Source organism: Meleagris gallopavo, chromosome 1 (genome assembly GCF_905368555.1).
Source record: "Meleagris gallopavo chromosome 1, MGAL_WU_HG_1.1, whole genome shotgun sequence".
NCBI lineage: Eukaryota > Metazoa > Chordata > Aves > Galliformes > Phasianidae > Meleagris > Meleagris gallopavo.
Window position 1 is genome coordinate 14,608,051 of NC_139404.1, and position 12,017 is coordinate 14,620,067.

Consider the following 12,017-nt stretch of genomic DNA (forward strand, 5'->3'; position numbering starts at 1 on the left):
CCTTGCAATGAGAAGTCACAGGCTGTGGACAGCTGTGTCTTTCTGAGTTCCCCTCGGGACTGTATCCTGATTACTTAGTTGGGTGTTCTATTAAAAGTTTATTAAAAGTTGTTTATATTCCATATAAACTCAGACAGACTAAAAACCAAGAGAAAGTTACATTATTCCCCACACCAAAATTTTGTACACACCTTCAGACTTACATAAAGAGGACAGCCACTCTGTACTCATGAGGTGGTAAACACGGAGGCCTCTGTTGCACTTTACCTGCCCAGCCCTTAGCTTTTGCATGTTGAGTACTTGCTTTCCTGCTCTGTGATTTCATTTTTAATGGCTATCACTTGTTCCTCTAGTTGTCTGAGTTGCTCTGCCTTGTCTTGCTTGGTTTGATTCAGGTCCTGAAGCTTCTTCTCCAAATCTGCAAGAGTAAAGTCACATGCAGCAATGCATTTATTTGTTGTGTAAGCAAAATCCAGGGATTAACAGTGTTCCTTTTTCCAGCAGTTTTGGAGGCAATAAGCCCATTTCAAATGGAGAATGTTATATATGCAACTGGAGGGAAAAGCCTGGCTTCTAGACAGTGAGAAAAACATGACAGCTTTAAAACAGTTCATTTCTCAGCATTTGCTTTTGTCTGTCAGCTATGATGGAGCAGGACGTAGAGCTCTTAAAGCAGCTGGTTTAATTGAAAACATTCAGAGGGGCACTGCAGCTCTGCTAATGTGTGTAAAGCCTAGAAAATTTGAATGTAATGGGCTTAGGTCTTCTTCATTTACAGAAGTATTTTCCTAGTACCTGCGAAGATAAACCAGTGAGAAAATAATGGCACCCTATTTGCTGCCTGTTCCCAAAGAATGGGCGTTTGGAAAGACTGAAATTCTCTCAATACTTCTTTTCAAAATACCTGCTCAAAATATTTATTTGGCTCCTGTCTTGAAAGATTTGCTCCTGGGATGCAATTTCTGCTTCAGTTCTGCTGACATTACAGGCAGTTTTGGATGTTCAACAGCATCCTATGCCCAAGGATTCCCAGTGGGGGTGCCCAGACCTTCACTACAAGCAGAATTAGCTCCTCTGTGTGCAATTATGTGAGAGCTGTACTGGAAGTTTGCCCTGCAGCCTCCCTGCATGTGGATGTGCACGTTCCCTTTTGATGGAAAAGCACCTACCTGCATCTCTTGGTAATATAAGTTCTCATCCAGGTAGTGTAAGAAAAGGCAGAGTGCAGAGGAAAGATGAAAAGTCCAAATACCCAAACCAAAGCTCCTGGCTACATCTGCAGCTACGTTTTTAAAGCCCATCCCTGAGAACCTAAAACAGGCTGCACAGATTTTGCACATGTCCTGCTTTTACTCTGCCTGAATCAAATCATTGCAAGTCTCACTATGGACACTTCTTGACCTCTGCTTATTGCAACCAACATATGTCAAAAAACAACACAAAACAAAACAAAAAAAAACACTACTCAAACCAATTCAACTACTGGAAAACTGTTAGTGAAGGTTCAAGCAGTGATTTTCACTAGTTAAACTATTTTAAACCCAATTTCAGGTGAACCTGGCCTGCTAATATCAGTGGGAAAGGCTTCCAGTTTAATTTCCACAATTTCTTCTGCTTGCTATAGAAAGGAGATCATCACCTGTTATTCTTCTAATTTTTTTTTCAGTCTCTTCAGCCAGTTTTTCTGCTTCTTCCTTCAGCTGCTTCACTTTCTCTAGAGTTACTTTTGGAGATCCTTTTGTTTTCAGCTTGTCTTGAAGAATGGTGTACTTCCTTTTAATGTCAGTGAATTCCTGTAACAAAACCCCATTACTTGGTTTAGGAGCATCTCATAATTAAACTGGCATACCAAAGGGTATTAAAAAAAAAAAGTGTAGAAAAGCCATCTGTTTGAACCAAACTTAAAATCTTTCAATCTTTTAAACCTTAAAAAAATCCATCGTAAGTGCACATTGAAGAGTGCTTTGCAAAGCCAGGTATAAATTGATGAAACAAACTGCCCATGGAGGAATCTAGAGTGACAGTGAGGATGAAGATATAAAGAAAAAAACAGTTAAAGATTTTTAAAACTTACTTACACTGTTTTTATTTCCTTTGATAGGGCTTTTCTATATATTTCATTTTTGCCACGAGGCTTGATTCATATGTAATGCATTACCTAGAATATCATTTTTTAAAAACATTTTTTCACAGGAATATTTACTGGCTATTCCATTTTGCGCTGATTTAGGGTGCTCAGGAGGCTGCAATTTAGATTTCTACATCGGTTTCTTACAACCTGGATGCTCAGTCATGCTCTGCCTTTGGAGCCGTGGGTGTCTGGTTCTCTTCACACAGCATTTTAGCAATTTCCAGCTGCCTCAGTGCATTCTCAAGAAACTGGAACTATTGAAAAGCACCCAGCCAACCCCAGCCTCCGCATAACTCCCACCAGGTTTTTCTCTGATAGTGAACAGCATGAGACGAATGGACAGAGTGCTTCCATCGCTCACATATTTTAAAATCTGGTTTCGTGATTTGCTCTGTTGTGTTTGCTGGTGCCCATGGTGACTTTGAGTCTTAAACACAGTGCAAGGAAAAATGTCATGGAGTAGCCAGTGAAATGTGTATGTTTTCTTTCACTCAAGCAAACTGAAGTGCTGGCTGCTAGAAGCCTTAAAATAAAAAAGAAATGATACATAACCTAGGGAATTGTACATGGCGTGGCATAAGGAAAACTTAAAAGAGTTTTGAGGAAAACGGGCTAACACACAATGACACTTCTGAATCAATAATACTATCAAACATATAAGGAATCTTTTTTCCTTTAATGTAAGACAGAAAGGCTTACATTATCAATTTTCTGAGCTCGCTTGTATGTTGCTTCTGCCCTCGCTCTCACACTTGTAGCTTGATTCCTGTTCATCAGCATTTTCATCTGCAGTGTGGTAATTTTGTCTTCCAAATAGGACTGTTTTGCTGAAAAGTCATTGAGTTCATCACTTGTCCTGTTCATTTGGTTCCCAGCCTGGAAAAGAACAGTTGGAGGCTGTGGTTTCTCGTGCCTTGTCCATCCCACCTGCAGAGCTTGGTAATGAAGGAGATGAATGGCAACTGACATACAAGAGGAGCCCCTTACATGTTATGGAATTGATATTGTATCTGAGACATATTTTGATTTTATTTTACAGCTACATTAAGGAAAAACTGGGATAAACTCAATCATACATTAAAAGCTTTACAGCAAGATACCTGTGAGATTTGTACTTTGATTCCTTGTATGTCTTCATTTAACTTCATGAGGGTATTTTTGCAGCGTCCTTGGGAGCTCACAACATTTTTTAGTTCATCATTAATTTTGTCCACAGGGGGAAGAGCTTTAGCTGCTTTGCTAAATGGAAAAATAGAAAGCGCATGTAGTATTGTGTTGTTGAGAGCAGAGCAAACACATTTCAAATGCACCCGTGCTCACATGCAGAAATGTTCCCTCAAGTCGACAACACCTTAAAGTGTGGTTCATAAAAGTAAAACACTCGTAGGGGCCTTGTGTGTGGGAGAGCACCAACTGCTGTGCTGAAGGAGAGGATGGATGCTGCGAGCTGCCTGGCAGAGCAGTGCTGGCAAGGAATGCTCATTTATGAGGTGAACATACTTTCTTTCTCCTCAGTTTTGGCTGGTTCTTGCTCACCCATGTTTAAATCTCTCATGGAACCAGATACGATGATGCCCCAGGTCCCACATGGAAGCAGCTAGCTGCCTTGATCTTTTGTGATCAGCCAGCAAGACCAGGAGCTGGTGGGAGCTACCACCTCTTGCAGTACATCAGATCCTGCAGCCTAGGCCACTGTGGCTGCTCACTGCTGGAAAACAGCAGTCTGAAATCCGAGCTTTCCCTTCAGAGTTCCTAGACACTCAGTGTCTGGGGTAGGGACTGCCCTACTGCCCATAGTGCCATCTCAGCTGGAGTTTACACGTTGTTAAGAGAACAGCTTACTCACTCAGCAGTCCATGCCTCCACCAGCAGTGTCTGAGCCATTTCCATTTTCCTGTTTCTCTTATTTGCATTCAGTTTGTAGCTCTCACAGTGGGCCATAATGCTTCTGATTTTGCCAAGCATGCTTGCTAGCTTTCTTGGAGTCAGGGGAAGGTTTATCTGCAGGACATAACTTGCCACCTGCTCGATGTCTTCTGGAGGCACGCTCTCATCTGCAACAGAAATTGAGCTTGAGACATTCTGAAGTACGTGCTTTCTCCCAGAAAATGCAAAGGATCGTTATGGTTGCCTAGACATCGAGCTGTGTGGCAGAATAAAGCTGACAAGCACAGCAAGGGGGTAAGAGAATTACCTCCAACATTTTGTGATTCCATATTATGCTTCCAGGTAGTGCTGTTAGTGTTGTCAGAGCTGGCTGAACTGAGGATTTGAACCCACTTTGAACTGGGTTATTAAAATTCTAATGCAGAACTGAACGCACAGAGGGCTTTAAGTCGGTGCACCACGCAGCCAGATGTGTCAGAGCCCATTTCTCCCTTGGTCCCCAGATCAAAGAGGCACTAGGGAGACCAGGCTGTGAGTGAGGCTTTCCAAACTAGCTGGTGGGGGTAATCCATTCCCTGGAGTTGCCGCAGTGCTCAGAAAGAGGTTCCTTCACAGGTTAATGAGGAAGGCTAAGCTGCAGAGAGGGATTTGGGCCAGGCTGAGATAGGGTGGGAATTCAGAGTGAGAAAAACATATTTTAGCAACTCCTCTTCCAAATACTCCCATTGCAGTACTAGCAGTGCTAAAAGGGGCAGGTACACTGGGTCAGAGGAGCTAATGCCTTGCCACGTCTCATCGTCACATCTTTTTTCTACTCACTTCCCTTTGTGGACAAGACCTTGGGTGATAATGCAGTTGAAACATATTATGTGTTTGTGCTAATGCTCCAAAGTAACTGATGGAGAATTAAATAAAAGTGCAAACAGCTGTGCATTTCAGAGAGCTGTTTTCTGTCAAAGTGCATTCATCTAAAACTACCATGCGAGTCACTGTACGGTACAGTAGATTTGATGTAACTGTATCCATTTCATCCGCCACAGTGCATAAACTTCAATTTACTAACAAAAAATTCATGAAGAAACGCATTTGCAATTATTAGTAAATGCCATATGTCTTCTAAGAACACATAAAAGAAGGCCAAGGATGATGTTGTCAATTGCTACCAAACAAAAATATGAGAACGCTGAGAACCTAAATGGAGTTTTTCCTTCAAATTCTGTAAAATACCTTAAATATTCCTTAACAAAGAAAGCCCTCTGTCCTCAGCACTCACTGCTGTCTGGATGTAGAGGCGTGAATGCCAAAGGATTGCCAGCATGCAGTCCTTAGGGAATGAGGACATCAGCTACATGCAAGAGATTACAGAAAATAGGAATGTATTTCAAGTCCTTTTATGTGTATCCGATTAAAAAACAAAAACTAACAGGCAACAAAACATCTTTGCAATTGTGAGGGTGGAAAAGGTTTTAGGGCATATATTGTTTTGTTATTTTTTATGAGGGCTGAAGTTCTACCAGGATCCTTTGATTCCTCGAGTTACTGCTTTATGGAGAGGATGGAGCAGTTTGTCACTTTGTGTCCTAATTCCCACGCTCCCTACAGAGAGCCCCTATGGGCCGGGAAGAAGGGGGCGGAATAACAATTTGAGGATGCACTGAATATGCCTGCATGTCATACACTGTATGAAATTATATTAGTAGCCCTTTACCCAACTAACCCAGGAACTGAGGGAATTACTTGCCTACTTCAATTTAAGCAAATTAAGAAAAGATGACAATTAGAATGTGGCAAATCTATGGGAAAAATAATAGAAAATGCTGTCCTCTAGGAGAAAGAAACACTAGAGAGAAAGAAATTGAAAAAAGATGCACAGATCTCGAGGGGACAAGAAATCTGATATGTATGCAGCTCAATCACTTTCTAGCCATCTATTGTTATAGTACATTTGAATACATACTAAAGAAAAATGAGTCAGAAAGAACTTTCCTTGCATATTTACCTGACAAGAAATTTTTCACTTTTCTGATAAATTCCTTTGTGACTTCTCGGTCAATTTTAATCTGGTTCTTAGCTTTCTCCAGTTCCCCATTGAAGTGTGAGCCTTTCAGCTTGGTGTCTTCTGCCATTTTTCTGATGCTTTCAACCTGGAAATACTATGAGAAACAGCAGTGGTGTTTTCTGTATTCATTTGCTTGGCAAGGTGAGCTCTCACACTATGAGCCCCTATTGGCATGGCTTTGGAACACCTGTAGTAGGAGACTGCTTTGGGGAGCTCCTGAAGTTGTTACAGAATGGCCTTTGTCTAGCCGAAGAAGAAGCCTAAATCAAGTATTTTTTTCCTTTGTGCAACCATCACCAAACCGTTTATAAAGGAAAAGCACTGACTTGTTTTCTGATGCAGTATTGTGATATGTCATTGATCAGGTTCATTACAGAAAAGGCATATAATTTAATTTGCCTTTCTATGCTGGAATTAAAATACACTTTTTAAAAATACAAGAAAGCCAGAAATTAATACTTGTCTTTAAAAGTTAAATTTTGCAATTAAATTAATATCTGTGATTATTTAACTTAGTGCTTTAATTTAAGTATCAAACTCCAATAGAATTTTGCTCTTCTGGGGGCTGTGCTTTGCTCTAAGGAAATGCTCAGGTACAGATGGAAGAAATTCCCTGTTTCCCCAGGCAGCAAGAAAAACAATGGTGTTTCTACTTTGGCAACATCTGCAGGAGGGCCATTCCTGTTGTCCCTGCATGTTGGGGGCCTCAGAGTCTCCTGACTGCTCATTTCTACACCCGCTAACTGTGCAGTAGTGTGGTGTGGATTCTAAAAGGAGGAAATGGATGCCCAGGCACCATGCAGGGAGGGGACAAAGCCACTGCAGAATGATGTTTCTATTGGAAAATGACTTTTGCCTATCAGTGTAACAGGCATTTTCTCTGACTGTTAATGAGAACAAACTGTGGTTTCGGGATTTGTCTGTTTTGCTTCCTTTGCACATGTTGTGTTGGCCACACAACACTGCTCCTCTGCTGTAAATTGGAGCAGCTGAATACTTGATATCCATATAAACATTATAGGGGGTAGAAAATATTTGGCTTGAAGTTATCTGCAAAAATTCCTTAATGGTAAATATAAAAGTAACTTAAAATTGTATACATTGAGCTTAATGGTATGCACAGCAATCTTAATGGGATAAGTGTGGTCCATTCTTGGGCTGCTGGCAAATGCTCCCATTTGAACCTTTCTCAGTGAAAATATAGACAGTATTAACCTAATGTCACCATCTCCATTGGCACAGGACACCATGACCCGTGAGACCTTGGCAGCTCTGAGGAAGGCATGGTTAGAGACACTGTCCCTTGGTGGGAGTGGACTGTAATACTGCTGGCACTGAATCATATGTCTGTGGCATAGGGATGGAGTCCATCACCAGGTCACACTCACTGTTCTTTGCCCAAGGAGCAAATGAGTTTTGTAGATTTGGGGCTTGCTAGTTCATCTTTGTTCATTTTAGCTATCTACAAGCCAGCTATCCAAATCTAAGCCAGCTGTTCATCCAATGTGGGGGGAAAAAAAAAGAAAAAAGAAGAAAAGAAAAAAGCACCTTCAAGTAATTAATATGGCTTCCTGAGACAAATAGCTAGGCTGGATAAAATGAAGCTGGAGCTGCCTGACTCTTTCCACTTACTGCATAAAGAGAGCAGATGACTAGCTGTGATGTAGCCAACATAATCCCTATGAAGGTGGTAGCAGGACCCCCACCCTTATCTTTCCCTCTGACTTTGGGAAGCAAGCTTCTCTAATTCGCAAGTCAGCTTATAACAGCTTTTTCTCCCTAATATAAAACAGCATCCAGGGAGAGTAGAGGAAGAGCCTGCTTCACAAAGGCAGTAGTGCCATGGGAAGCACCAACTCCCTGGTACTGAGGGTTTTAGCATAACTGTTGACTTGCAGCTGAGACACTTCTCATGAATGGCGTTTCCCAGGAATAAATTGCCCAGCTTCCCATCATCCATGCATTGCACTGAACAAATGTAATTTTGATACACATACTTGATTCTCAGGGTCCTGTAGCTGAGTAGTCAAGTTAGTTAGCAGGACAGCAGTCTCCTCAGCTTTCCTGAATGCACTGGAGGAGAGAGGAAGAGCTCCGCTGCAGTTTGGGCCTCCCCCACAGGCTGCTGCAGCACAGGAAAGGTTTCTTGGCACCCCGCAGATCTGCAATAAGGAAAACATTTTGTCAGGACTTCTCTGGGTATCTGAGATACACTTCTGGTGGAAGAATGTTGGATAATGCATGGGATTTTCCCAAAGAGACCTACTCTGGTATCTCCAAAGATAAGGTCACTGCCATTTAAGGGATCCCTTTCCCTTGAAGGAATGCAATGGCAGCTCATGGCTCTAAACCTCTCCCTTCCAGCAGCCATCTGTTGAGCTCTATGTGTTACACAGAGACCTTTGTTTTACTCTGTGGCAAAAGGTTGAAACTGTTCTCATGCCATATCCAGCCCAAGGAGCATCCAAGTCTATCCAGTTGGTTCTGAAGGGCTCAGATAATTTCTCCAAAACACAGTAGCATGCCTAAGACTCTACTCATTTTGACACAGATGTTGAGACTAAAGGCCGAGATGGATGTTCTATTCTAGAACTGGCAGTGCTATCACATTGCTGTTCAGCACAAAGTTCTTGTCCCTTTCTTTCCACAGGTGCTACAAAGGACATGCAAACACTTCTCATCCACTCACAGGTTGCTTTGCGTAGGTTAAGCCACTGATAGAGGAGGTTGGGGTTAATCTTTCTGAATTTACACTGTAGACCCCTTCAGACTGGAAAATGCTTGAACATTTCCTGGTGCTGTGCCTGCCCTGGGAACAGTGGCTGCCAGAAGGGTGGTAGTGACCACAGCTGGGAATTACAGCTGTGCCTGACATAACGGCAGGTCTGTGCCAGAGAAGTGCCCCTGTCCAGATTTAAAATGCATGTAATTATTCTTTTAAAATAAAAAAGACTAGTGGCATAAAAAGGAAGTTTTTATTTAGTTCCCATTACAAACCCCCAGCACCTACCTTTTCAGCCAAGTGTTGAATGTCAGGGATTTTGATCAGTTTGAGCTGCTCCAGCACTCTGCTCCCTTCCCAGGCCAGCTTGTGCATCACAGTGAGCACGCTCTGCCTTGTGTGCTCTGAGTGCCCTGCCATAGGGGCTATCCCACGAGCTTTCTGTTCTGCCAGGAATGAAACTTCAGAGTGTTTCCTAATGTCGTTGATGGCCTCTGTAGCAATAGAAATAGCGTTGAGTACCAACTGATTGCATTTGATTGTATTCATCTATTTACTTGAGTGCTGGAGCAATGGTGAGTGACAGGTCTGTTAGTGGTGGTTGAAGTTGGACAGGAGGGATGGACAGAAACTGCCATTTCTTCATTCAAGTTTTCTAATCCTTTACTCAAATACCAAACAGGGATAGTTATTGATACACATAACACTTGCTAAAATAGATGAAAATGCAGTGGATCCTATGTTATTCCTCAGAATTGAAGTTTAGGCAGTGTTCACACCACTTGTAAATTGAAATGATCATCTCTGTGACTGTGGCTCAAGGAAGCGTTTGTCCTCCCCATTTTCAGCATGGTACCCAAAAGTTATAGTCTTCTGGGCCAAAATTTAGATTACAAATGCAAATGTATTACTTTTCTTTGGCTCTGGAGAAATACAATTTCAGAGTTGATGTACTGAAAAGAAAGAAAGCATTTCCATGATAAGCCTTTAGAGCAGGCAACAAATGCTTTCTTGTTTGCTTAATGTAAGCTTTTCCTCAAGTAGAGACTCAAAACCATGGAGAGTATTACTTTTTTTTCTTTTTTCTTTTCCCCAGTTGAATAGCCTAAAGAAACGAATCAGGCTTTTTGCAAAACATGCAATTTAAAGTTACTGCTGTCAGATCTCCAAGGAACCCAAAGTTTTCCCCAAATTGTCATGCAGAAGTATGTGCAACAATCCAGAACTGATGTTTTGTTAGAGGTCATTGATTAACATCCCACTGGGCTGGTAACAACTCAGTTACCGGTTGAAGTCAATGAGAACACTCTCATCAAGTCCTGTCTGCTTTTTACCAGGCCCTAGAGCTTTTGGTCTTGCTTTGGCTGAAGCAGAATGATGCTTAGTTGTATGGAACCAGGGCTATTTGTTTTATTTTGTACCTTTTGGAAACAATGTACAGTTTAAAGCTAGATCCTAATACAAAGTACCCGGCAAGAGGCTGTTTTAAGCAAGAGGCTGTTTTTTATGCAATAATTCCATTGCAGAAATATTTTACAGTGGTTCAGTTCTTCGTTAAATGGCCCAAACACATTTTTCATGCTTGGTTTGAGATGGAGCTGTAGGGATTCCAAAGTTCCTTTATGTTAAACACAGTTTCTTAGCACAGACTTGATTTACAGCTCAGGAATCTGGGCTCATCACATTACAATGCCACAGTGGCTGCAAAGCCAGGGAACAAGACTGGAAAAAGGTAATTTAATGAGATTTCATAAACTGCAAGAATTCTTGTAAGGACACTCGTGTCTTTTTTTTCTTTTTCCAGGGAGTTCAATTCATTATTAACTGTTGACATTTCCAACTCAGGCAGCTGAGTATATGCCCGTGAGGCGGTTCAAGAAAAGTCCTGAACTCTCATTTCACTTGAACCTCTATAAAGAGAGGTAGGCAGGAGCCCATTTCCCCATGTGTGCCTGGGGACAGGTCTTGTGCAGAGGTGTCAGATGTCCCCCAGATAGGCATATCCTCCATCCTGCTCTGCCCCACTTCCTTGGGCCAACAAAAAAGCATGAGAAAAAAAGCAGACAGGGCCGTAGCCTGAATCGTCCTGAAATGATGAAGGGATGAGGGAACCAGGCTTTCTCCCAGGCACTGGGAAAGCTGGCTTTCTTGAGGGAAATATTATTTCTGTGCTGCTAGATGCTTGCTAGCAGCACCAATGAATATTTGTGGCCCTGACCAACACTTCAGCTTAAATTCAAGATCTTCCCCTCCCCACACCCCCGTGTGCTTTTTATAGGGCTGTTTATCTGCCCCCCGAGGCCAAAAGATGAAAAAGCCTTGGAATGTGACCAGAGAGCACCGCAGATGCTTCAGCTGCGCATCCACTGACCTCACTGGGATTTATTGTTTCTTTGCCTTCCTGCCTTCTCAGAGTCAGCACAAGACCCTGTCGAATTAGGACGTGGTGACTGTGATGGCTCTGCTGACTGGATACGTGGGACTTGAGTAGAAGACTGGTCCCCCAGGCACTGCCAAGTATAACAGTGCAAAGAAGCCCTAAATCTTAATTAATCCCTCTTATCCCTTTTCCTTTCCCTTGGCTTTATATACCATTGATCTTCCCTTCATTTTTTCAGTCCTGTTTAGTCCAGTCTTCTTGCTTGTACAAAACATGAAAGATCTTGAAGCGGGTTTGCACTGCCTTTAAATTCTATTTTCTGTGCTCACTGTGACATCTGGGGGTTCATACCTTAGCTGCCACCTCTCTTGTCAGATGGTGGAGTGTATACTGCTGACAGTCTCCTGCTGTTGTGGATCTAGTTAGTATCTGATCAAGATCCCTGAATCATACGTTTCTGTCTTTTTCCAGAATTGTGACATTGTTATTATTGCCATTAGCAGCTGATGGAGACTATACTTAGCTCAAGCACAGACAGTGTAATTATTTTAAAAATGCCAAGGAACTCAGTTCTGTTTTCACATTTTGTGATGATGGAGAGCCAGTTCCTTACCACATAAAGTCATGTATTTTCCCAGGGGAACACTGAGAAGTTGTTCTATGACTCTCTGCTTTAATTAAATAAACCATTGCTGCACAACATTTTTAAAGTATTGCTAAGAGCAATAGGAATCAGAAACAGGGAAAATATCCTTTGCTCTTCTACTGTATGATCTGAGAGTCTATAAAGCGAAACCGGGTGGTCTTTAAATCCTGATGGAAACATCAGTGCTCATGA

The 12,017-nt window shown here is 42.0% G+C and overlaps 1 protein-coding gene across 1 annotated transcript in view; it reads right to left on the reverse strand.

The window, feature by feature from the left end:
* LAMB4 (laminin subunit beta 4) overlaps positions 1 to 12,017 on the reverse strand; it is a 45,294-nt gene continuing 33,277 nt past the window's right edge. Inside the window, exons 27-34 of the mRNA XM_085216864.1 lie at positions 9,088 to 9,293; positions 8,075 to 8,239; positions 6,018 to 6,171; positions 3,978 to 4,185; positions 3,232 to 3,370; positions 2,831 to 3,007; positions 1,640 to 1,793; positions 1 to 418 (exon numbers count right to left, since the gene is read on the reverse strand). Coding sequence (XP_085072990.1) covers positions 279 to 418; positions 1,640 to 1,793; positions 2,831 to 3,007; positions 3,232 to 3,370; positions 3,978 to 4,185; positions 6,018 to 6,171; positions 8,075 to 8,239; positions 9,088 to 9,293 — 1,343 coding nt within the window. The 3' untranslated portion in view covers positions 1 to 278. The remainder of the gene's footprint in view (positions 419 to 1,639; positions 1,794 to 2,830; positions 3,008 to 3,231; positions 3,371 to 3,977; positions 4,186 to 6,017; positions 6,172 to 8,074; positions 8,240 to 9,087; positions 9,294 to 12,017) is intronic.